General features: G+C 43.5%; 3 protein-coding genes across 3 annotated transcripts in view; all 3 read left to right on the top strand.

The window, feature by feature from the left end:
- Positions 1–11,725, top strand: part of LOC135399291 (protein FAM110C-like) — a 65,605-nt gene extending 53,880 nt beyond the window's left edge. Inside the window, exons 4-7 of the mRNA XM_064631134.1 lie at positions 2,105–2,305; positions 3,971–4,589; positions 7,279–7,605; positions 8,347–11,725. Coding sequence (XP_064487204.1) covers positions 2,105–2,305; positions 3,971–4,589; positions 7,279–7,599 — 1,141 coding nt within the window. The 3' untranslated portion in view covers positions 7,600–7,605; positions 8,347–11,725. The remainder of the gene's footprint in view (positions 1–2,104; positions 2,306–3,970; positions 4,590–7,278; positions 7,606–8,346) is intronic.
- Positions 11,726–12,049: 324 nt separating this feature from the next.
- Positions 12,050–20,576, top strand: LOC135399290 (TATA box-binding protein-like 1). Its single transcript, XM_064631133.1, has 5 exons — positions 12,050–12,650; positions 13,071–13,153; positions 15,593–15,760; positions 16,977–17,071; positions 20,046–20,576. Exons 1-5 carry the CDS (start codon positions 12,378–12,380, stop codon positions 20,276–20,278), a joined length of 852 nt encoding a protein of 283 aa, XP_064487203.1. The 5' UTR covers positions 12,050–12,377; the 3' UTR covers positions 20,279–20,576.
- Positions 20,577–21,766: 1,190 nt separating this feature from the next.
- LOC135399289 (dimethyladenosine transferase 1, mitochondrial-like) lies at positions 21,767–24,348 on the top strand. The gene is made up of 5 exons (XM_064631132.1): positions 21,767–22,254; positions 22,313–22,395; positions 22,530–22,801; positions 23,880–24,033; positions 24,099–24,348. The coding sequence occupies exons 1-5, from the start codon at positions 21,976–21,978 to the stop codon at positions 24,283–24,285; spliced, it is 975 nt and encodes a 324-aa protein (XP_064487202.1). The 5' UTR covers positions 21,767–21,975; the 3' UTR covers positions 24,286–24,348.
- The last annotated feature ends 436 nt before the right edge of the window (positions 24,349–24,784 follow it).

Below are 24,784 nucleotides of genomic sequence, written 5' to 3'. Positions count from 1 at the left end.
AACCATACAGCCATCTGTATGAGCAATCATATGAGGCTCGTATATGTGTTTATTGTATGAGCAATCATATGAGCTATATGAGCATGTATGAGCTATATGAGCATGTATGAGCTATATGAGCAAGTATGAGCTATATGAGCATGTATGAACTATATGAGCACTCTCTCAAACAGCGTATGAGCTATATGAGCACTCTCATACAGCGTATTCATGTACATGAATGCACAACCGTCTGAACAAACGTGCAACATGGCGTGATTAGGCTAAAATGAAAACACGTGATTACAAAATACCGGTTTATTCAGGTACTGGCGCGCCGTAGGTCCCTCAGAAAGCTTGCCAAATGCTTTTGATGAGCTTTTTTCGTTTCTGTACAGGCACCTTTGATGTCGATAGTTTACCGTTTTCTGCATATTTGACGAAGGTATCTGTTGAAAAGAACGAACAAAATTAGAACTGCGCTAAATTTCTGCGCCTACAAGTATTCCAGTTCCCACAACTTATACAGCCGTATGGGTTTATGCTGAAATGAACATGACTGGGACCTGTTTCTCATCCCAACGCGTAGGTCACACCTTCAAAGCATTAAGTTGTATTTAGTCAGTCGGAATAACGCACGAGGTCATTTTGCCGATTAAAATTTAACGTAACCTTCCTCTAATGCTGGTGATGTCCAATGAACGCGGTTCTGAAACATCTGAGTATGTTTGCGTTGTGGTTGCAAAACTGAGTGCATGTACTTGTTCGCGCAGCAACGGGTTACTGACACAGAGTGTTCGTGGCTTGCTTCACTTTGGGGCATCCAAATACACATTTTTTTTGCATGCTAACGTGCGATTTCGGTATGCCCTGGTGCACGACTTTATTTTAAACACTCTATACACACATGCAAAGGCTATCAGCGAACCGGCTTTCCACAACAAGTAAAAAAAAAGCACGAATATGGTAGTTGCAGACAGCTAACCCGACAGACATAAAGGGCGATAACGGAAAAACGGGACTGCAACGTACCTGTAATGCGCACACACCTGCCACGGCTTCTGTAGTTTGATTCTAAGGTACACACACAAAACATCTTCAGTGATCGCTGAAACGGTACAAAGACACTGTCACAGCATGGAGACGGCGACGAAAATATGAGTCCCACGCAGAGCGGAGCGAAATACGTCCAGACGGCTCCGAGAAGCAGGGTAGAATAAGCAAGTAAGCGTCCAAGCACTGAGATGGCACTCGCAACGGCTTGGATGAGAATCCAGGAGCCAAAGAGAATGTAGGACACGATCGGAACGGGAAATATGCACCTAAAATTTGAACAGAATCGGACGAAAGGAAATGGAGCTGCGACCGTTACGGCCCGCCGACTGTGACGAGTGTCTCTTGAAAGGCCATCACCAGACGCTGTGGCGCCAGCACTTCTAGGTGAATAATTGGTTAACTAAACGGTCAACCTTTCTCATACTGCTCATACTGCTCATATCTTTCTCATACTACTCGAAATGCAGCTCATACTGCGCATAACGTTCCTCATACTGCGCATAACGTTGCTCATACTGCGCATAACGTTGCTCATACTGCGCATAACGTTGCTCATACTGCTCATTGCTTTTCTCGTATTGCTTATATCTGCGCACATAGCGCGTCGTTGGCCTTGCCGTGCGGTTCATACCATTGCTCATACTGCCCATAGCGCTGCTCATACTGCTCATTGCCTTTCACATATTGCTCATTGCCTTTCACATATTGCTCATTTCTTTACACATAGAAAGTTATATGAGTTTTTTCAACAGGGCTAGCAGTGCATCTGTTCGGCAACAGGGACGAAGTGAGAAGCACCGTGAAGCACAATGCGGGGCATTAGGGTGCGAAGCGAGAGGGCTCAAAATGTGTTGGTGCAACATCCTCAACTCAACATGTCCCTTGCATTGTTGCGATGCATTGTTGGAATACACGATTATGCGGGTAAAAAGATGATGAAGATGATGATTGATGACAGATGCACGAACTCCACGCTTAATATTGCTGAGTCACTGGTAGTTCTTGATAAATATTGATTGATAACAACTATAAAAAAGTAGAGTGTGACTTTCTGATACCCTTTGTTCAGGTCTCCATCTGTGTATGAGTTTGTGGACATGCAGCTTTCACCACCAGTGCGGACTGGCCTTCAGAGGGTTCCTTCTGTGAAGCTACGGCCAAAGTCACCACCTCCTCCAATGCGAACGAGAGCAAAGTCTCAGTCGGAAGCCACAAGCTCTGCAGCAGCATGTCGAAGGAGGTTTTCTCTTTTCAGACAAAGCAGTGGCAGGTAAATTATCACAAAACAATTCATGAAGAAAATATTCAGTACTTTAATTTGTTCACACAAAAAAGTAATAATAATAAAGAATAAACTAGTGTGTTTAGTCATCATCATCATCATTTATTTTAATGCTCTGCAGAGAGCTGTTATGTTATGTTATGTGCATAATGTGCACCTTTCTCCACTTCCGTGTTTTCCGTGTTTTTGATAACACAAACTTGAAACCAACTGTTAATGCTGCATCTAACATTACATCGGAACCATTGGGGCTATTGTTGTCATTTTGAACTGGTAGATTCAAAATTAACCTTAGGAAGACATTAACATTGCAGTCAAACACATACAAGAAGCACGAAAAGGAAAGAGAAGAGGAATTCTTATTGGAAACGCCATTGAGTATTTTCCTGATTCGCTCATACAGAAACATGTCAACAGCACCGATTCTTGTCATTTGCCAGCATTGTCACTGTCCTCGAGGGATGAAATGTCCTGCGTTAGTGTGCTTTTCTACACTTTGACCTCTGTTTGGTCAATAGTCACTCACTGAAAAACTGGGGCTTACAAACAGTAGTGATGGCTCCCGAGAAGCACAAGCAATGTCCCATTTCTATTGGGCACAAAAAGTCTTGACTTTCTAAAATAACATGTTCTGGAAGATTATCTTTTCTCTTTCCTTTTTTTCTGGAGTGATAATCCAGTTTAATGAAACTGTATGCATCTCCGCACAAGATTCACACTTGATTGGACAATAGATGGTGGGGACTGAGGCATCAGGATAAGCAAGGCATGACTGTACGCCACCTGTTTCATCTGATAACCATGTGTCATCCGATAATCCAATGTCTGTGAAACAGCATCAGTGTGAAGCTAGAATATGTCAAGGCAAAAGAAAGAACCGCTCTTAAAGAAACACTGCATGTTTGCTGTTTTGTGATCACAGTCCCCAGTACTTCATTGCTTTTAACGGCTTGATACGTAGCAGAATGATCTGCACTTGTGCCACTGTACTGAATTTGTACTGTAATTTTCATACGATCTACATGTGGTTCATTGGTCAATATATTTAGGGAGTGACTTTTTCGGGTTAAACCCGATTCCGCCCGGTTATTCCCCCCCGAAATGACCTCCGACCAGTTCGGGTTAAACCCGATTTCTCCCCGAATTCCAGTCACTATGAAATCCTCAAGTGACATTTCCACTGAAGACGAACAAGGGTCACCATGTGTAACACATGTAAGAATGGGTCACTTATGTTCCCAGAAATACACCCATGTGTGTCAGAACTCGGGGATTAGCACTGGTAGGCCACCCTAAAAAAAATAAAAATAAACAATAGATAAATAAAAAATGATAAAATAAGGTTAAGAAAGGACTTATAAGACAAGAGGAGAAACAAATACACCAGATAACAACACAGGCGCAATTATTGCCCGATTTCTCTCCGAATCACAGATTTAAAAAATAGCGCCCGATTTTTCCTCCCGAATCTGACAAAGGCACTTAAATATATTGTGGCTTTCTGTCATCATCATGATTCACTTTAGCTGTGTTTGTTATGTCATATACATTACATGTGCCTACTTTCTTACTTAGGCTGCTGATGACACATAGGTATTTATCCAGTGGCTTGCGTAAAATTTTGAAGCGTAGCATACTTTCCAATTTTTACAGGTCTGCCGATGAAATGATGGACCTTGAGCTCCAACTGAAGCGGCTCATTGCAGCTGGAGGCTCTCGCGAGAACCTCACCTGCCTTCTACCTCCTCCATTTCCAACCGGCCCAGCGATCATCATGGAACCATCATCCTCTTCTGCTTCTTCTCCGAGCGAAAAGGGCCGACCCCAGCCGAGGGTGAGGCGAGGAAATTCTGACCCGCTTCAGAAAGCAAACAACTGGTCTGCACTGACCCCTCCCCCTGTGCACAAGAGCATGCCCAATCTCTCCCCATCTCGCTGTCGGAAGGTGTCACTGTCGGAAGACGATCCACGATCCGACAGCGAGGTGTCCTCTTCGTCGTCGAGTGAAGGGGAGCGGTTCTTCAAGCCACGGTCGCGCACGACGTCGGACTATGTGAGCAGGAGCTCATCATTCAGGCATTCTCCAGTCAAGTCTCTGCGTGACTTTGGCCTGCTGCGACCTCTTAGAGGTTCCCCGTCTCCGTCGAGAGAGTGCGATGCTGAAGTTGATGGTTCGAGGAGAAGACCAGTTTTGAGGTCCAAGTCTGATGTGAGCCACGTAACGCATCGTATAAGGAGTCATCCCAACCTATTAATGATGCAGACCAATGCGGTGAGTTGGATGCTGTCGAACCAGACTTTAGTGTAGACGTTGAGGTACCAGTCGTGGGTAAGTTACTAAAAAAAAAAGAGGTAACGAAGTTAGTTAGCCTGCAAAAATAGTAACTGAGTTACAGTGACAGCTACTCTTTTTGAAACGTAACTTGTTTACATTTACCACATGAAAGTAACTTACTTACTTTATGGTTACATCTTTAAAAAGTTGAATAAATGGAACTCGGAAAATTTGTTTTACCACTCGTACTGCCCAAGCATAGGTAATATATTGTGAAAAAACAGAGGATTATTAAAAAAGGATGTATAGAATATTGGAGGAGGAGAGGATATATTGTGTTGTAATCAGTGGAAAATATTGCAATAATACCTGAGTAAATTAGTTACTGTTACATTTTACAGTTACTATAGCTAAAAGTGGTAACTAGTTACAGTTACTAGTAGCTACTTTTGTGGAAAAGTAGCTAGTTATTGTAACTAGGTAGTTGCTGTAACTAGTTGCTACAAAAAGTGACTAGTTATACTTATACGTTACCTAGTTACTAACCAAAACTGTTAAGTACTTGCAACAATCCTTGTGAAAGTTTTATGCAGCCTTTTATAATTAGTGATGCCGTGAACTTTTCGCAGACCCGAGGTTCACAGTAGAACCCGCTTTCGAATTTCAGATTCACCAGGGTTAGCAGTCTGTCATTGATATGGCTTTTGTAACTGTCAAAGTTACGTTTGAAATCAAATGTTAAGAATGCACAGCACACAGAAAAAAAAAACATATTTAAGACATTTGTTTGACATACGTCAGTACGACATACAATATATATACATATGACATACAAAAATAAGACATCGTCGATGAAAGATGAAAGTCACTGAAAACAACACCCTCAGAACATCAGTTTCTCTCTTGTTCAATAAGACATCGTCGTTGTTGTGCTACACCGCGAGAGCTTGCTACGTGGTGCCCATGATATCTATTTTCCAGGTTTTGCATCTGGCTAGTGAAAGCTCAGATAAGCAGACTTTGACTTACTCAATACAGTTACAGCATCATATTGCAGACATTAAACCAACACATGGCAACTTTTTTAGTCCTTAAACATGCGCTGCAGTGCTGTCAAACCTCTGCAAACTTTTTTTTTACTTACCCAAAAAAAAGAATTCGTGAACTTTTGCAAACTTGAACCAGGTTGCAAACCAGCAGGTTCGTGATATCAGTATTTATAATTTAATTTAATTTTGTAGGCACCAACTTTGTGCGCATGCCTACAACTACACCAGTCCTAGGAATTCAGTCTTGGAAGCATGTCAAAGCCTTTGAGAAAACCAAGGAACGATAATGGTAACGGAAACAGAAACAGTAGCATTACCGAAATTGGAGCTGGTAATGATAATGGAAACGCCTACCATGGGACTCCACTACTGGAAACGGAAACAAAAATAATTGTCCGCTACTGAATTCTGGTAATGGCTATTCCTGTTGTGCGATGAGATGAGTGACTTCATTTTCTTTTTGTATTTTGGTGGCCCCATTGCTGGCAATATGTGCCCTGAATACTACACGAGGGCGTGGAAAGTGCAATATTGGATCTCCAGAGTGCATCCGTCGCTTACTCGTCTCAGTCACCATAACTCATTACTTCAACACATGCGACCTCCACGACTCCAGACTCCACGACTAGCACGAGGACACCAGCTTACAATTTTTTTTTATTTCACCATTGCTATGACAGTATTCCCCAACAACACAAGCTGATCCCAGGAACATAACTGGGATGCAACATTGGGGATGTTTGACACATCCCAGGGATGTCCTCAACCTTGACCTAGAATATCCCTACAATGAACAAATGAGATACCCAAAATATGCTTCATGGAGGTTTCTTTTGCGATATCTGTTGGATGCGGGACAGTAATGAATGGGATGTGCCAGCTATGGCTAGCACATCCCAGAAGCAGAGATCTGTGCTTCTTTCCTTTTTTCACTTCTGGACGCTTGTCCTTCCACTAAGGAGGCGGAGCTCCCGCTCTTGCACCCGCACGGAAGTTTGTGGGACTTCACAGCACCGTGTTTCAAACAGGGATCCTTACAATGCTGTAGAAACCTCTTTTGCGGGACCAGGGATGTTGGGACCTGTTTAGGACATCCCCACAAAGTTTTGTGTTTGGGTTATTTTCTACTGAGAGCGTCCGCCTATGAATGCGGCATTGGATGGATGTGGGATTGTCTGACCATGTCCACCTTGAGTTGGTGGACTCCGAATTTGAGCGCAACACTCTACAGGATGAAAACATGTTTCTACAGATTTCTAAAAATCCTGTTAATGCGAAATTACTTGTGTAGTGTGTACGCGTGACACCGAAGCAGCATTTGGGCAAAACGGGGTGCTGGGAGAGCTGAGCGCACTGTCCTCCCGCATCTCCGTAACAGCCGTTCCATCACCAGAAACAGTAACAGAAATGAAATTGAAAGGGTGGTATCAGAAACAGATAATGGAAATAAAAGTATTGCAGTAACGGAAATGGAAACGTTAACGAAAGATGCGCCTGTTACCCTCCTCTGGGGAAAACCTGGCCTTCGAATATCTGTTGGTGCCAACCCAAAGGATCAAAATTTTGATGATGTACTGCACAGAAGGGGAGGTGGTTTTATTTTTCCTTAAGTTGATGGACACCTTCTTCGGTTCCAGAGACGAGGGAACCGCTCGGAACTGGAGCGTTTCTTCGACACCATGGGGTTGGATGCAGGAGCGTGGCGTCACGTGGTGGCCCCATCGTCGCCTTCGACTTCTCCTCGTTACTTCGGAAGCATTAGCTCAGTCGACTCGGGTGAGAGGAAGTCCAGTCCTGCGAGCGACGATGGGTCCTGTGGAGGCTTTCCTCAGGACGGCATTCGGAACAGGGACCTGGCTGAGCACGGGCCAACAGAAACATCCATCATCGAAAAGAACGCTCGGGTTATTAAGTGGCTCTTCAGCTGCAGGAAAGCCCTTGCAGAAGCAGCTTCGTGACTGAAGGTGCAGGTTTTATTTAAAGAATTTGCATTATGCAGTTTCTACACTGGACACCACACACAGTAGACATTCGTTAATTTGACGTCATTCGCTCGGTTTTGACATAAAGTTTGTGTCTTTCTGATTGTTTACGTGGTTGACACTTAATAAATTCTATGTAATTTTTATGCATTATGCCTTGTTGTAAGGTAAATTAAATTAATTTATTCGGTCAATTATTAATTAGCTCATTACAAATTAGTTAACTAAACCCAGTGAACTGAATTAAAGTAAAAATCATCAAAGCAAATTCTATGCCCAAAACATTGCACATAAATTTTTCGCTTCATTCTATTATTAAGCATTATTAAAACCCGAAGTTTTAGGGTTTAACCCGATTCCTCTCTGAATTTGCACCCCGAATTGAAGGTTGCCTCTTTAGGGTGAAACCTGATTTTTATCTGGCAAATTGCCCTCACTGAGACGTCTGTAGGAATGCACACTAACTTGTTTACCAGAAAATGTAGTTACATAACCGTTTGTACCACACCAGTACTGTTAGTTTGAGTAACTGAGCCCGATTTCTCCCCGAATATAGCATACAAGAAGGTTTTCCACCTGAATTTGCATGAATTTCGAGCACATGTTTATTTACCCGATTTTTACACCCCGAATTTAGAAAAAACATTTCCCACGAACTTCAGGCTCTAAGCATTATTACCTATAGTATGTGCACCTGTCTCATTTCACTTTTTTTTTTTCTAGGCCCAAAGGCATACACATCACTTCAACCAAGAGACAGAAAAAACTGAGCTGTGTTTCCAAGCTGCAACCATGTGCTCAAGGTCTAGGTGCTGCAGAAACAGCTTGTCAAACCCAAAGTGTACTATACCAAACATACTTTTTATAATAATTTATCGAGATTTTTTTGCGTTTTCTTCTTTCACTCACAGTTTTGAGCATCACTGTATTTGAGCATATTTCTACTCTGTTCCTATTTCGCATCGCCTGTGAAACGACCAACATTATTGTTCATCTCGTATGTCAAGTGGTGACCTCTATAGGCTCTGTAGCTTCTGCCTACATTTTTCTAAGAATGCTGCTCACTCATTACATGTATATTAGAAACTGGAGTTGTGAATTTGGGAAGCATTGCTCGGTTGTTTGCAACCATTCTTAGCAGGCTTTAACAAAAACACTAAAAAAGCAACATGCAAGCCTTTCTATCAGTCCCTTTTTCTTCAGTGTTCGGGGAAAGGGATGTGCATGTTGTCTTTTGACATGAGAAAGCCCAGTGTACCCCAAAAAGTTATAACTATTTGTGATATTGTGGAAACTGAGGATCGCCGGTATACTAAGCATCTCGCATGTTATTTTCTATGCGCCTTACAGCCTCCAAACTTGCTATCAGGAAAGGACAAAGGAGTCGCTCATTCACCTTCGTCATGTTTTTGTATGCGGTATCAAAATCATTCCCAACAGATACGAGGACTCAAAAATACAATCAGTTTTTAAAGCCATCAGTATCTGATAAATACCGAAGCGAGGATTTCAGGCCAGGGCTTTTTTTCCCCCACACTTTGTGGGGGCATTCAAAAGTTAAGTCAGCGAAAAAGAAAAAAAAAAGTGCGAGAGATAGACACAGATACATCAAGGAATGACAAAATTATTGTCAAAGGATCTTGCTTGGAGTGCATGGGCTACCTAAGAGTGACTCTTGGTCCTAGGCTACCCCATGCCATTCTACATAAACCGTGCAGAGAACACTATTCATCTTTCTGTTTTGTTAGTAGCCTACCTAACTTTACACAAATGTTAGCTCGAGCATTGACATTACTTTCAGCCTGTTGGTCAACAAATGCAACGATGCTAGTGAAGCTCAGTATGTCATATGTCCCACCCAATGGGTTTCAGCCAGTGTTGCATTGTCGCAGTGCAAAAAAAAAAAAAAACACAAAGAAGATCCAACCTTTTATTGCTATAGTGTGCTCAATATAGGCAAGAGAACATTGCTGCGGTTACTCGTGTGTAGGGGTACCCCTTTTTGTAGGATTTGAAGATATACATTTATATAAAGGTTTCTAGTCAGTACTGTTTTCCAGTTTATACCTTTTAACCGGTGCTGCTGCAATCGTGTTCCTCTCTCTGGTGTTACTCTATGTATATGATAATTATACAATGTTTCATGTAGCTCAGCTGCTTTCCAGCTTTTGCTATGTGTTCAGTGCTTGTTGTGTGCAACTTCGAATCTAGTACAGCACGAAGCACTACAAGCTGCGAAGCGCGTAGCTCAGAGTGGAAGTATAAATGAGGAGGCCAAATAGTAAGAACAAATGTATCTGGGACACAATACAGAGCAAGAAGAGCTTGCAGTAGGTTCGTTCATGAAGAAAGGGGGATGGGAGGCAAAATGTCACTCTCTCCCACGACCAGAGAATGTCACTGACATGCGTCACCAGATCACGGCGTCATCTATTGCACAGGGCCTGTCAGCCGGATGGTCTGCCTCGCTAGAAACACAGGAACAAAACTGTTCTCCTGAGCGTTGTCTACTCATCCGTGCCGATAGAATGGGACCCCTTCTTGTGGCTCACGCTGAACAGCACACACACACACGTTGTTGGAACAACTTATTTTGTTATGTGTTGCCAAGCCAAACATTTTTCACGTTTGTCAGTCTGCTTATATGAGCAAAACATGGAAGAAGCAGCTGTACACTGCAATGTGTAGTATGATTTTCCGGTAGCTTTCCATGCAAAAGTGCAACACATAAAGGCATAAGACTGGTAGCGTCTTCTGTCACCTTTTTCTCTCTCTCTCTACTAAAGTGACATTCTCTGGTCGCTTGCTCCTGTGGTACGTTTTCACCTCTTATCTTTCTTACTCCGAGGTTCCGTTACATCTCTACTACGTCCAGAACATTACATTGCGAGTCAATGCATGTGCATAGACCATGGAAAACAGTGTGTAGATGCCGAGGCTTTTGTTTTTAGAAGCAAGCCCATCTAGGTGTCAAGCAAGCAGTTGTCAACTGTTCCACATTTGGGAGCATAATGTGATAGAAGTGATACGAGAAACAAGAAAATGGCGGACACATGTGAACGCTATGCAAATTGACAGATGTTGGAGACTGCTGGTATCAAAATTACGTGTAACATTAATTATAACCAGACATTTTTTTTATTTCACCTTCTTTGTTGCCATCTGACTTACGGTGAATGCAGACGTGTCAAGGGTGCCACGTGCACAGCGATTCGAACGCATTCAGCGTCTCTATTAGTGGAGTATAATCTTGGCCGATTAGTCTCTGTTTCAGATTGTTAATGAGACAACAATGTTGAGATATGAAATCCCAATTATGAAGAAAATGCAGCTTCACCTTTTATTATGTGCTGTATATCTAAACATATGTATAACTGCGGCACTTTTTCTCATTGGGAGAACAGCTTTGTGCGGAGGTTTTGTGCAATTTTGCCTAATGAGGCATCTGCAAATCTTTGTTTCTTTCATTTTAATCCAGCAAAGTACATGTTGTGCAACATGTCGCATGTATTTTCTTGTCGTACTTTCCATGTGTCTCGCTTGTGATACTGTCAACAATGTCAACGATGTGTGAATAGATTGTATAGGTTTAGTGAGACATGGACAAATAAACCGTTTTTTTTTCACAGTATAAGGTGTCCATTTTTTTTTGCTTAATGAACTGACAAACCATTTGTAATAGTCTTGATCCTCTTCCTATTAATCGTAGGATACCACGAGGGAACGCAGTTGCACTGCGGTACAACTGTGCAGTACAATGTGTGTGCAGTACTGTGTGCGCAACACCAATATATTATTGGCCCTCAACATTTCCTAGTGCAGTGGAATTATTCATCCTGTGGTTGTACATGCAAGCGGTTTAGTGTAATGGACTCTATATTTTGTAAAAGGCATTTGGTTTCTTCGCCCTTATCCCAGTGAGTGCTGCATGCAATTGCTCCAATACGAACAAAAGACTGGCTATAGGGACATCGTAATCATGAAGTGAGCTATGGAAGTTGTCAAAAGATAATGCAGAGAAATAGGTGCTACCACACGGTTCCTCCCAAGACCTAAACCTCTAAAGTTCGGGTGTACGAATAAAAGCCATTGTCAGAGTGAATTGCCAGAGCAACGTGTTTCAATATTTTGAAAGGCTGCCGCCAAACTGAGTAAAAAAAAAAAAGGCTCAGCTGAAAAAAGCGGTCACAGGTGCTCACTGCTGTGTGAAGCAATCTTTACCGACTTTCACACACAAGAAAGGTAAGGGGCATGAATACGAAGCAGCGACCTATTGTAGAATCTCCAGCAGAAGCGCAAAGTTGAAACAGCTTATCGCTAATAAAGTTAATAAAGCTAGCGAAAAGTGGACATTAATGTTAAGATTAGTGCTTTCAAGTGAAGCCGAGAGGGGGACGCCAGTCAGTGGTATATAGCCAATCCAAGGTCGGCCGCTCCGCCAATCAGAGAAGTGTGAGGCACACCGGTAGCAGACGCGAAGTATAGACTTGTTTATTAGCTGCAATTTTCAATTTTCACCAAATTTGCTGCTGTTTAGAAGCAAGCGTCGCTTCATCACGGAAAGCTAACCTTGTGCATGCTTCAGTGTGATTACGTACGCAAATGGAGGCTTGATTCTAGGTGGTTTTCCATTCTGTTCTTCCGTGTTTGGGATAGGCCTAAGTTGAGGCCTAGATCCCAAACGACTCTGTACCAGAAAAGAAGCATCGAAATATCGAAGAATAGTGGTGTCTCTCGTGCGATCACCCCCTCTGATGGCAACTGTAAGTCAGGGGAACAATTTTTCATATCATCAGTTTTCCAAAGATGTGGTGACTGCAGAAGCGGACGGCGCCTGTTCCAAAGAACAGGCTACTGAGAACATGACGGATGCGATTGCCGAAACTGATACTCAGAACAACGAGTCTTCGCCGGTTATAGACATTGTTATCAACAACGTGGTGTGCAGTTTTAGTGTTCGATGTCACTTAAATCTTCGACAAATAGCTTTAACAGCTTCCAACGTCGAATATCGTCGTGAGAACGGGGTAAGTAGTTTTGATCCTTTGTTTCAGGTAGCACATCCTGTCCAATATCGCCTCCTCAGATTCCCAGTGCACACTGTCACAGTTGCATGCAAAACTTGATTACACAAATGTTGGTTGCATATGTGTTAACTGGATTAAGTACAGACGGACCAACCGATTGCGATTCGTTGTGCACTATTGGCCTTTGATGGTTTCTGTGCGTGTAGCGAGGAAGTGGGGGCGTGAGGTGGTCGACTTTCTAAATTTAGCCGCATTTCATAACGTTAAACGTAAGGAGGTGGTATACCCGTTTCCTCAACCGGGGGTCATGCACGAAACGTGCTTGCAGCCACTAATATACATACAAGGTGCTGTGTTAGATGCTGATATTTTACTTGAAAAAAAAAAGAAAAATTGATTGTTTGATGTCTTATTCCCTAGATGTTGACCATGAAGATAAGGGCCCCTTACACCACAGCGAGTATATGGTCTTCAGGGAAAATCACATGCACGGGAGCAACAAGGCAAGTTCAGAGCACAGTTTTCATTTATTCAGTTATTTCATTAATAATAATTAGTAACAGATGATAGTCAACAGAATGTGCACAGTTTATAAAAACATAATTCACCAAGATGGCAGTGGTTTGCCCCGTTGGTTTTCCACACAACTGATCGTGAGACAAACATTTTTCACTAAGCTTTGCAGTTTGTACGAATATGGAAGCTTCCTGTTTTTGTACTGTGTTTTTCCACTGTATAGCGCCCATGTTATGCATAGTAGGAAGCGTCATGAAGGGGGAGGACATGTTATACATCACTTTCTTTTGTTTTTGAGAAGCCGTTCCTAAGTAAGTAACGAGATATCACTGCTTGTAACCAGCCATGGTGGTCTAATTTGGCTTTCTCTTGGGAACCGTAGAATGCTGTAACAGAGGAGTCTATAGGTATCTGCTACATTCCCATGAAAGCAGTGAGGAAAAGATCCCCTGTAGTGTGCTTTATTCTCATGTTAAAGGCAGAGTGTGAGCCGTAACTCTCACAAAATACTAATAAGCCGAATAATGTTGTGTTCTATAATTCCTAAGACGAGCAGCCGTTCCGTGCATCTTTTGGAGCTGGTTATTGGCAAACAGCCATTGTGCACCGTGATGTGAAGGAAATCAGTTGTACACAATGAGTGTTGCTGACAGTTGACGTATCACTTCACAGTATGCATGTTGGAGGATAACGGCTCTAGTGCCTCACTGACATCACGCACTTGCGTGCTGTGCTTCTATTGTAGTGTAAAGTATTGTTGCGCTATAAAATTGCTCCCATTAAAAGGGGCTATAAATGGGTTAGGGTTTGTGGGTGTCGTAGGGTACTGAGTGTAGCCGCTACTTTGGGGGTGTTAGGTTAGGGGTGCTGGGAAAATCCCTGCTGTCTGTTTTACGTGAGCTTATCTTTTCCGCAATACCGTCTCAGTGTCCTCTCACTTTGTCATTAGAAATCTGCGTCTGTGCTACTGAGAATCATCTCCATGCGTAATCCAACATGACTTTACTTTAAACAGCAATTGCCGCACAGCGGTTACGAGGCTGGCCCAATTAGTGCATATGCCCACTGGAAGGGAAAAGTACTCCGAAAATTGATATTCAGATGCTCAAAGCTCATATTTCTGTGCTCCAAAGTGCATATTTTTCGATGCTACAGAGAGTTTCTCCAAATTACATTTTGGAGTAGCATAACTGAGATGGTGTTCCCTTACACCTATAATAAACCTCTTATTCAAAAGAGCCACACAGTCGAAGCCCTGTATAGTAGCAGCCGCCATTCCGTGTATGGATCTTCACACAATCCATAACAAGAAAGGGGATGATGCACATCTTCTCATGTTCAGCTTTTATGTACTCTCCACATGTGCAGACCTGTGGAGTGTGCACATGCCAGAAGTATGCACTGGCATTTGTCTTAAATTATTTTAATGTTCATTAAAGAGTCACTAAACAGCTTGCCAAACATTCTCCAAATGTCCTCCTCTTCCTTGGAACCAAGCTACATCACAACATACCTACATGTAGCAACGCTGCATTTTAGGCGCTGGAGATTGAGGACACTTCAAACCCCTAGCCCTGACAGGGCCCCGTTGAAACAAGCTGCGGCACACAGGGAGTACAGATTATGAGAACACTGCCGTGACCTCGTGGAGCAATACAGCACCAAAAACATACTGCACACATGAAATTGAACATTGCGAACCCTTGGTACGGTTTGAACATGCTATATAGAAGGTTTCGAATGGAAAAGCGTTCAGAATCCACCTCGCTTCTCGATACTGCAATAAATTAATGTATAAGCGTAATGTATATGGTTCATGGGGCGCGATGTAAAAGTGACGTGTGGCTATTGACAGCATTAGTTTATTGAGCGGACTTTACAATGGTACAAGGAGGAGACCAATCATGGCCATTCCACTCCAGGCATGCTTTGCTTCTCTTCTGGCAAAACGAATCAAAAAGTGTTTTGTTGAAAGAGTTACGGTCCTGGTCCCTGTTTCGTTTCTTGTTCAATCCTGCTTTCGAAAATGTCTACCGCAGCTATTCATGATGTAGGTCAATGTGTTGCTGGTCAGCGGCCTCCATGCAGCCCATTCATTGTAACTTGTTCCAACTGTGTCCTTGACTCGAAATTTTAAAATTGGCCTATTCTGAACATTCAATATTTTGTTCATCCCTGTATTTTGCGGATGACCCAGTTCCAAAACACTGTTCACTGTTGTGCGAGCGCTATTGCTTGTTGTACAGGTTTGACTTTGGGCGCTCTATAGAAAATGCAAACATAGCGTAGATGGGTTGCAATAGAGTCACTAAATTCTATGCAGAGAGACAAGCTGCAGTCATAGGCATGAAATTAGATTGCGCAAAAATAATTCCCCAGAGGGCACCCGTTTCAGTTGCTAATGCGTGTTCTGGTTTCTTCAACAGCGAGGAAACAGCCAAGCTGGCAGCACGCAGGTATGCCCGTATCCTGCAAAAGCTGGGCTTCCGAGTGAAGTTCCATAACTACAGGGTGGTGAATGTGTTGGGCACCTGTGTCATGCCCTTTGCGATCAAGCTGGTGCCTTTCTCGCAACACCATCGAGGTGTGGCCATGTGAGTCCTCTGTTCACTTCATTGTATGGTTCTGGTAAGCCCTTGTTACACAGGGGGGGCCATGCTACACAGGCAGACAGTTAATGTGGAAAGCTTGCTTCTTAAAAGATTTCTGCTTTGCATGTAGCTTTTTTTTCGTGCACTGGCAAAAATACGAAACTTGATGAGCGATGCTGCTCTGTCGTACTATCCTGCCAGTTGCTGTTGGCAGTGAGGCAACTGGAAGGCCTTTCTAGAAGTTTTTTAAAAATTCCATTTTTCTTCTCGGCAGCAAATGGGTGATGCATGAAGAATCCATTTTCTGTGCTTTTATAGTAACACACAACCAGATTCTGTGCTCTACGCCGGGGCTTGCAAGTTGCCTTGTTTGGAAACTTCCTTTATATTGCAGTAGTACTTCATACAGAAGCGAGCTTTGTACTTCTCAAGCTGAGAATTGTGTCACAACTCACAATACAACATGTTGCAAACAAACAAAAATAGTGATGAAAGGCGGAAGTCACTGAAAAGGTTAGCCAGCTGCAAAACCCCACATCGAACCCACATCTTCTGGATTACCAGTCCAGGGCGCTTACCAATTGAGCTAAGCTAACACGCCTCTCCAGTGACTTCCAAGGGTGCGTCATTTGAAGGGACAAACACATACACACACTCACTCAGCCCACTTTCACTCTTACATGTTTTCTCACTCGCACACACATAGGGCGACGCGAGCGGCATCTGTTGAACATGATGGGAATTGATGTTCTGAGGCTGGAACACATAGAAAGAACAAATACATACAAAGCAAATGCAAACATAGCTTTGGAAAAGGTACTTTTGGCTAGTCGTTTCACGTCCCTGCATGAGAATCTCCGAAACAGGGTGAGATTCTGCGGTGACACAGAAGCCTTCATTTAGATACAGTGAATCCTCGTTACTATGACCCCCGATAATCTAACATAAGCGCTTTACGACCATAGTCCTGGGGAACAATGCAGTGAAACCTCTGCAAATCTACCCCGTTAATATGACAATTCCGCATTATGACCAAAATTTTCGGGAACGACCATGGTCATAATAACGAGGATTCGCTGTATATGAAGAGCTAGCATTACATACTTTGTCTCTGATCTCATTTTGAAATTATGCAATTTCTACATGAATCAGATGCCACAATGTGCACTTACAGCTGTGCTTACAAAGAAACCTTTTCTATTCCATGTCCTGTTCAAAGCTATGAGCCCGAGTTGCACCCTGGTGTCACCTTCCGAATAAAAGACCTCAAAGCCACACTAAAGGTGTTCTCTACAGGGAGCATCACAGTCACAGGTGAGACGGTGCCATACGATGCCTCACATATAGACCCTGTGTTTAGGGGGATTACACTAGATTTTAAAATCAAGGGGGTGGAGGGGAAATATACAGTCGATCCTGTTCGTAACGGTATTGGTAGGGGTGCGATATCCAATCGTTATATACGTGAACTTTGTAACGAAGTAAAACGCCGCTGAACACGTATGTTTGTCGGGAGCACAAAAACATTTCATCGAGCTCTAGATCGACACAGCTTTGTGTCATATTCCATGAAAGCTTTTCCAACGTCAACATGACCGCCGATACCACGTGAGGGCCAGCAGCTCTGGAGGTCAACAACCTCACCCGTTGCTTGTCATCTAGTGTCTAGTCCATTAGAATGCACCTTGTCGACAGGTATTCTGAGGATACACGTTTGAGTGGAGACTCGCAACTGCCTGCGGACTCCCATTTTGGAAGGCACTATATTTTGCAGTGAGGTTTCGCATCGCTACAAAATTTGCCACAGCATGCATAGGGTTCTTCATTTTCGGGTTAAACCCGATTTTTCACGATAGTTCCCCCCCCCCCCCCCGAACAAGTTTTCAAGAATTCGGGTAAAACCCGAAATCCTTGTGGTCCTTCAACTTGTCGTTAGGTAAACCATCGGAAAAGTGAATCATAATATCAGCAAGGAGAGGATACAGCCTATCCTATTTGTCCTCCATTTATAATCCCCTCCTGCAGGAGTCAAAGACTAGCTTTTTTTGAAAAAGGGAAAAGTGTTTGAGTACCGCTGTCATTCACTGCCCGAGTTCCGAGTGGAAATATAAAGATTCTTGTTTCTCGTCCCAGTGTCACAGCAGTAGCTTGTTTCATTAGCCTTTCGTTTCACCCGAAAATTCCCCGATGACATATCAAACAGAGATCATAGTGACCGAATTCTCGTGTGTAAGTAGCACCCGATTTTTCCCTCCCGAATTTGAAAACTCATAGGTAAAACCCGAAAACGAAGAACCCTAAGCATGCACAACTTCACGTCGAGCCATATGCCTCTCCTTGTTAAAACATTCCAGGAGCCGCAGACGCCATTGTAGCATGCAGTTTTGCGCAGTTATATGCGGTTAAATGCTCTGTGCTCTCACTATAATTAGGGAGTGACTTTTTCGGGTTAAATGCCTTTCTCAGATTCAGGCAGTAAAAATCGGGCGCTATTTTTAAATCTGTAATTTGGGGATAAGTCGGGCGATAATTGTGCCTTCGGGTGTTATCGGGTGTTTTTGTTTCTCCTCTTGTTTATTCAGTCCTTTCCTAATCTCTCTCTCTTTTTTGGGGGGGGGGGGGGTCGTGACCTTCCAGTGGTAATCCCCGAAGGCATAAACAGTGTTGACACACATGGGGGTATTGCTGGGAACGTAAGTGACCCATTCTTACATGTGTTACACGTGGCGACCTTTGGTAGTCTTCAGTGGAAACGTTCTTGAGGATTTCATAGTGACTGGAATTTGGGGAGAAATCGACTAACCCGAACTGGTCAGAGGTCAGTTCGGGGGGGGGGGGGGGGAATAACCGGGCGGAATCGAGTTTAACCCGAAAAAGTCACTCCCTAAATATAATGTTCTCTTGAGGCTGTGGCTCTTAAACGCGTCTCCTTCCATCGTTTTCAAAAGTAAAGAAATTTAATGTTGCTTCTTTATTTTTGTGCGCTTTACCGGCTGCCAGAATTATTAGCATTACATGCGAGCATGAGCTTTCATGACGATTGTTACATCGAAGTCTTGCTCACGTATATTTCAGGGGTTGAGCTGATGGGAACCAGCTGCTTGATCATATCGGAGTTATCGTTATTTCAAAGATCGTAATAAATGGGCTTCAGTGTAACTGACTAATGGAGCATACGAGCCAAATAGTGATGTGCAGTTGATAAAACATGAACGAGGTAGGAATCATAGTATGTGTTGTACAATGAAACCTTGTTAATTCGAAGTAGCAGCAACAGCAACAACAAAAAAAAGCTTGAATTGAGTGAACCCAGAAAAGTTACTAAAATCATACTTCTATTGAGTGAGGAGAAGGATGAGGGTGCTAAGGGTGCAGGCAACCACTTATGGCAATCGTCTGGCATATCGTAAGTGGCATCTGAGGTGCTCGTAGGTCGTTGAGGACTCCACATTAGGTCCATCAGGTCACTTCCACCAAGTTGCGCACAACATTTATCGAAGCGAACCCTTCTTAAAATGACAACGTGCTTGGTAGCGAGCCAAATGGATAAACCAAGGAGGGTTTTTGAACACATTCCGTACTTCACTGTATCGTTGATGGTTATCTTTTCTTCTACTATGAGGAACCTGAGTCTTTCAATGACTGCCTTTTCCCTGTGAAAGTTCTGTACCGTTCTCAATTTTTATTATGTCCTGTGTTGTATTAAAAAAACAAAGGAAATGTTGATTTTTGCCATTCACTAAAGATTCTGAATGCTGGTTTTGGGTTGGACTGAAATATTGGACAGGCACAGTATTTGACCAGGGTAGGTGCGTCGTAATGTGGGACTCAAATATAGTTAGAGCCTGAAGTTTTCGGGACATATTTCTTTCTAAATTCGGGTAAATCTGGTAAATGAACATGTGCCCCAATTTCATGCGAATTCGTGTGAAAAAAACTTCCAGTATGCTAAATTCGCGGAGAAATCGGGCCCATTTGCCCAAACGAACTGTATTGGTTTGGTACAAACGGTGATGTAACTGCATTTGCTGCCAAACAAGTTAGTGTGCATTCCTACAGACGTCTCAGGGAGGGTAATTTGCTGGGCAAAAATCGGGGTTTCACCCTAAAGAGGCAACCTTCAATTCGGGGAGCAAATTTGGGGAAGAATTGGGTTAAGCGCTAAAACTTCGGGCTCTAAATATAGTGTAGTGCCCAGTGGGATTATGTCTAGCTTGATATTGCTTCCCTTCGGGGCTGTCGCAGGCCACAGCACCTTGCAGCGATGTCACACCTTTGTTCATTTCAGCCCCAAGCGTGCCAAATGTACAACAAGCCATAGAACAGATCTTCCCGTTGGTGTACGAATTCCGCAAGGAGCGCTCGGCGGAGGAACAAAAGACTGCAAACGCAAGGAGGCAGGCCTCTAAGGCGACCCCCGTCGTGTTTGCAAACAACGGCGGCTACGACTCCCTCGACAGTGAAGCAGACGAGGAGGAGGAGCACATGGACTACCCAGAATCTGACCAGAGCTGGGAATGACACTGATCCTCCAGCTAGCCTGGACCCACGTGGCTAGTCCATCTAGTCTCTCTCCCATACCCATAGAGTGCTGGCTTCTCACCGAACCCCTTCACCGTGTGTTGCGTAAACCCCCACCCCATTTTCCACGAACACTAGGAAGAAGAGACTCATTTCCGGGCTCAAGATGAAACCAACGGGGCTTCGTGCGGCGAATGGTGTGAATAATTTTATATAGTCTCGCGTACGTGCGAGGGAAGCCGCCACCACGAGCACAGAGTAAAAAAAAAAGTTTGCCAAAGAGTGTTTTCGAAACCTTCGGGAATGTCTCCGTAGCCTTATTCACGAGGAAGTGCAGTGATTAGCCAGCATGCAGGTTTCCATGGGGGGCTAGGGAGGGGGTCGTGCAACGCTTTCTCTCTGGAAAGAAGGCTATGCGGTAAGGCGCACCTGTTCACTATATCAGTAAGACTGGTTGCACTGCGCCCGTTTGCGAAAAGAGAAGCGAGCAGGACGGACGTATCGCAGGGCTGCACTGGCTGCATGAACTGCACGTCTGATGTCCCGAGCAATAATCGAGGGGATTTGAGAGAGAGACAGCAGCATTGATGGCCCCATCATTATTTAAAGCTCTCCATCATTTGAACAGCTGTGCGTTTGGTTAAATGTTTGATGTGTGTGTGGTGACTCATTGGAGATCTGAAGAAGTGGCTGTTTCTTTTTCTCTTTTTTTTTTTTCAGTTCAGGCACATGCTCTGTGCTTTTACTTGCTGCTGTAATGTGCATGATGTAGTTGGATGGTAGATTTTTTTTTATGCTTAATATTACTGTTTCAAGGATTTTTTTTTTTTTTTACTTGTGCGTATGGAAAGAATAGCTCCACAGCTTTCATATGGCTGCTAGAATTGCTGAAGCGGTTTCCAGTCCAGCGTAGAGTAGGTGCATAATGTGTGGACGACTTTTTTTTTTTTTTTTTTTTTCTGGTAAGAGTGGAAAATAAAAATGACCTTTTTAAGTATGGTGCACAGTGTATTAATTATTACCACTCTTTACATGTGTCTATCTGCCACATTTCTGGATACCAAGGTATAGTGGAGTGTGACAACCGCAGTGATGTGGTAGGTAGTCAAACAGACTTGCCATGCCACACACAGGCCTGCTCAGATGAGGTATACAGTTTGTTTGGTTTTTGTTGAGTGTAACTCCAGCCTCGGCTTACAGTCGACAACGAAGTGAAGTAAAACAATATAAAAGCGCGCGGCGGCACGGTTACCAGGGCAACGATCAGCATTTCCTGCGTCGCTCCGTTCAAAAATTGAACTCTGCGAACCTACGCGTCCGTCGCTTTCGAAGGGGCTTGCGTCGATTCGCAGACTGGCGCATTGAAACGCATTTGCAACTGGACCCTCGTTTTTGCATAGAATGATAGCACGGACCGTGATGATAGTGATAAAGCAACGCCTCCTCATTTATAGAGGAGGCGTTGGATAAAGAGTCAGTCCGGCGTGAGTGGCTGAGTGGCATGGTGAGTGGGGCCGCTGCGAGCGTTGCCAGAGTGGCCAGAGTTGCTTTCAAGATGGCAGCTTCCATGTTCAGCGCACGGGAGCAGCTCCCGTGAACATGCTTGCCCATTGCCAGCCGTCCGCTCAATAGATACAGAACAACAACGCTTCATAGCCGTTCTGTGCAGTTAGTGGTGTTTTGCGAATATTTTTACAATGGCGTCACAAGCAGCGGCACGTCGCCTGCCACCTTTGCCTACACTGCGCGACATCCTACACATGTTTAAATTAAAAGCAATGCGGAAATTGTCGCAGAATTTTTTGCTAGACCCACGGTTTACGACTAAAATTGTAAAAACAGCTGGGAAAATTAAGGGCAGTCATGTTGTTGAAGTAGGACCGGGGCCCGGTTGTCTCACAAGGCCCATCCTAGAGCTCGGGGCAACTCAGGTCACTGTTGTAGAGAAGGACTCGAGGTTTCTTCCTTCGTTAGAGGTAAGGAAAAATAATTTGCTACGCACGACTGTACATGTGCACCTCCTCTAACTTCCAGCTTTTGGCGGAAGCTTCTGATGACAGGCTGAAGATAGTCATTGGAGACGTCTTCAATGAAACCATGGAAGACTACTTTCCAAGGTATTGTACAGGCACCAAAGTTAAACACAGTGTTGTACATAGCGCCACTCACGTATCTACACCTATGCCTGTGTGTAGATAAACGCTTCGAAGACATTACCGCGGACTACAAAAATTACTTCTCTGCGATGCAGTGAACTACAAAAAGACTGGAACGCCGTCGTCCCAAATATCCACATCATCGGCAATCTCCCTTTCAACGTGTCCACTCCTCTGATCATCCGTTGGCTGCGGATGATCTCGTTGAAGACGGGGCCGTTCACCTACGGACGGGTGCCGATGACTTTGACTTTCCAGAAGGAAGTGGCCGAGCGAATTGTAGCTCCACTCATGGATGCACAGAGATGTCGTCTGTCCGTCATGTGCCAAAATTATTGTCATGTGAAGCACAAGTTCAATATTCCAGGTTAGTCTGATGAGCTGCAGTGATGCAACATTGGTAATGTGTAGCATGCTCTGAGGTCCTATCCCTGCAGAATTACCTATTCAGTGCTGCTTGTGCGATTAAAGATGTTGCTATGTTTGAAAATGTGTGTGTGAACAAAAAGAAACAAAATACGCATTTTTATGAAGTTGCCAATGCTTTCAACTGCAGTATACTCCTCACGCTAAACATTCAAATACGAAAGAGAAACTACACCACGCAACCTCAGATGTACAGCTCCATTACAAAATTTGAATCTAATTTTTAGATGTTGCGGACTGCTAATTTTTTTCAAGCAGTGTAACGTGCTTCTATTTGAGTATGTTAGATTTATAGAAGTCTTGTGTAGCACTTATTTTATTGCATAGTGTGACTCAATTGCCACCACACATTTAAAGTGGCATTGCTTCTAAACCGAACTTCTAGTGGTGCGGTACCCAGTCTCACCAACACTTGGTAACCTTGAACCGAAATCAATGGTTGCTCAAACTTGAAGTCAACACTCAACACCCAGGAGTTAACTCTTCTTTTTTTACAAACGTTGGTTGGTGACATGATGAATGCTTCAGTGACAATAACTCCTGTTGCTGAGGCAGAGTTAAGTGCTAAATTCAAGTTCAGGGACTGTTGATCTCAGTGCAAGTGTTAATTGGCATTGGTGAAACTGGGCATTTGTCATGCACAAGGCAAAGCGAAGTTGTTGTCACTGAAGCATTCATCATGTCACTAACGTTTGTAAAAAAGAATTAAATGTTAACTTCAAGTCTTCGCAACCCTTGATCTTGCTGAATCTTGCTTGAATTGCTGCTTGATCTTGGTGAAACTGGGCCACAGCCGACTGTTTGTTTGAAAGGATGCTAGTAAGCAGAAGTGAATTGTCTGCAGTAAGAGGGGGCTAGTGCCAGGGACAATTATTTGTGCCTTTTATTTTTTGTGTACAGTACAAAAGATCATTTCAGAAGAAGTGGTTAGGGTGGTATAAAAGTAACAGCACAGTGTGATTTTGTGAATTTATGTTGTGTACGACATTATTGGTGAAGTGGTGTCTGCCTTGCTACAGGAGGAGCATTTGTGCCTAAACCTGATGTTGATGTCGGGGTAGTGAAGCTCATACCACGTGAAGAGCCTGACATCAAGCTGCCGTTTGATCTTGTGGAGAAAGTTTGCAACTGCTTGTTCAACGCACGCCAAAAAGACTACAAGAACACTGTCAGGTACAGCAATGACAAGGCGACCAGCAGCTTCTAAGTCACGTTAACTGTTTCTCGTTCGTCTGTAGGAACCTTTTTCCAACAACACATGAAAAGGAGTTGAACAAGCTGCTTCAGTTGACGGAAATCGACCCGGAAACGAAAGTGATTCAACTTTCAGTCGAAGAAATTGGAAGAATCTGTGAAGTTTATAATCATTTCTGCATAGAAGACCCCGAACTATACAAATATAACTTCAGACTTGGAAGGAGATAGCGTCTGTAGGATAGTGGTCATAATAGTGGAATAAATATGTAAATAAAGTCTTTTGATCAAAAACGTAGCAGTAAGAAAAACAGCTTGCTTTAAAAAAGCGTGGAAAGCAAACAAGAAGAGTGGATGGATGGATGGATGGATAGTAGGGGCACCCCTGGCGGGCCTCTTTGTAACGAGGGTCCAGCAAACAGCGAACTGTGCGGACATGCCAATAAGTTTCCTGCATTTCAATTTCAATGCCCTTTCAATTTTCAATGTTTCTTTTCATTTGCGTCCCTGTCTTTCTGTGGTTCATATTTGGCTTCCGGTTCATGTGGTGGCGCTGGCCTCTTCTCCGTTGACTCTGCTTGGTACTTCGCGTATGTGTAGGTTACAACTGCCTTTGTTGCCCGGTACTATTTCGTAGTTTGTTGTCGTTGAGCTGGGTCCTGTTTGTACTGGGGTATTCTCCTCGAGGAGCAGAGACACGAGCATCCCAATGTCGTCTGCTCTTTGACAG

Source organism: Ornithodoros turicata, chromosome 6 (assembly GCF_037126465.1).
Source record: "Ornithodoros turicata isolate Travis chromosome 6, ASM3712646v1, whole genome shotgun sequence".
Taxonomy (NCBI): domain Eukaryota; kingdom Metazoa; phylum Arthropoda; class Arachnida; order Ixodida; family Argasidae; genus Ornithodoros; species Ornithodoros turicata.
Note: the sequence above shows the minus strand (reverse complement) of the source record. Positions and strands in the feature narration are given on the sequence as shown.

Excerpts from the sequence above, each read along its gene's own strand:
- LOC135399290 (XM_064631133.1), top strand. The coding sequence starts at position 12,378 with ATGGCAACTGTAAGTCAGGGGAACAATTTTTCATATCATCAGTTTTCC. Across the intron at positions 12,651-13,070 it reads AATATCGTCGTGAGAACGGG|ATGTTGACCATGAAGATAAG; the intron begins GTAAGTAGTTTT and ends CTTATTCCCTAG. Across the intron at positions 17,072-20,045 it reads AGGGAGCATCACAGTCACAG|CCCCAAGCGTGCCAAATGTA; the intron begins GTGAGACGGTGC and ends TGTTCATTTCAG.
- LOC135399289 (XM_064631132.1), top strand. The coding sequence starts at position 21,976 with ATGGCGTCACAAGCAGCGGCACGTCGCCTGCCACCTTTGCCTACACTG. Across the intron at positions 22,255-22,312 it reads GGTTTCTTCCTTCGTTAGAG|CTTTTGGCGGAAGCTTCTGA; the intron begins GTAAGGAAAAAT and ends TCTAACTTCCAG. Across the intron at positions 22,802-23,879 it reads GCACAAGTTCAATATTCCAG|GAGGAGCATTTGTGCCTAAA; the intron begins GTTAGTCTGATG and ends GCCTTGCTACAG.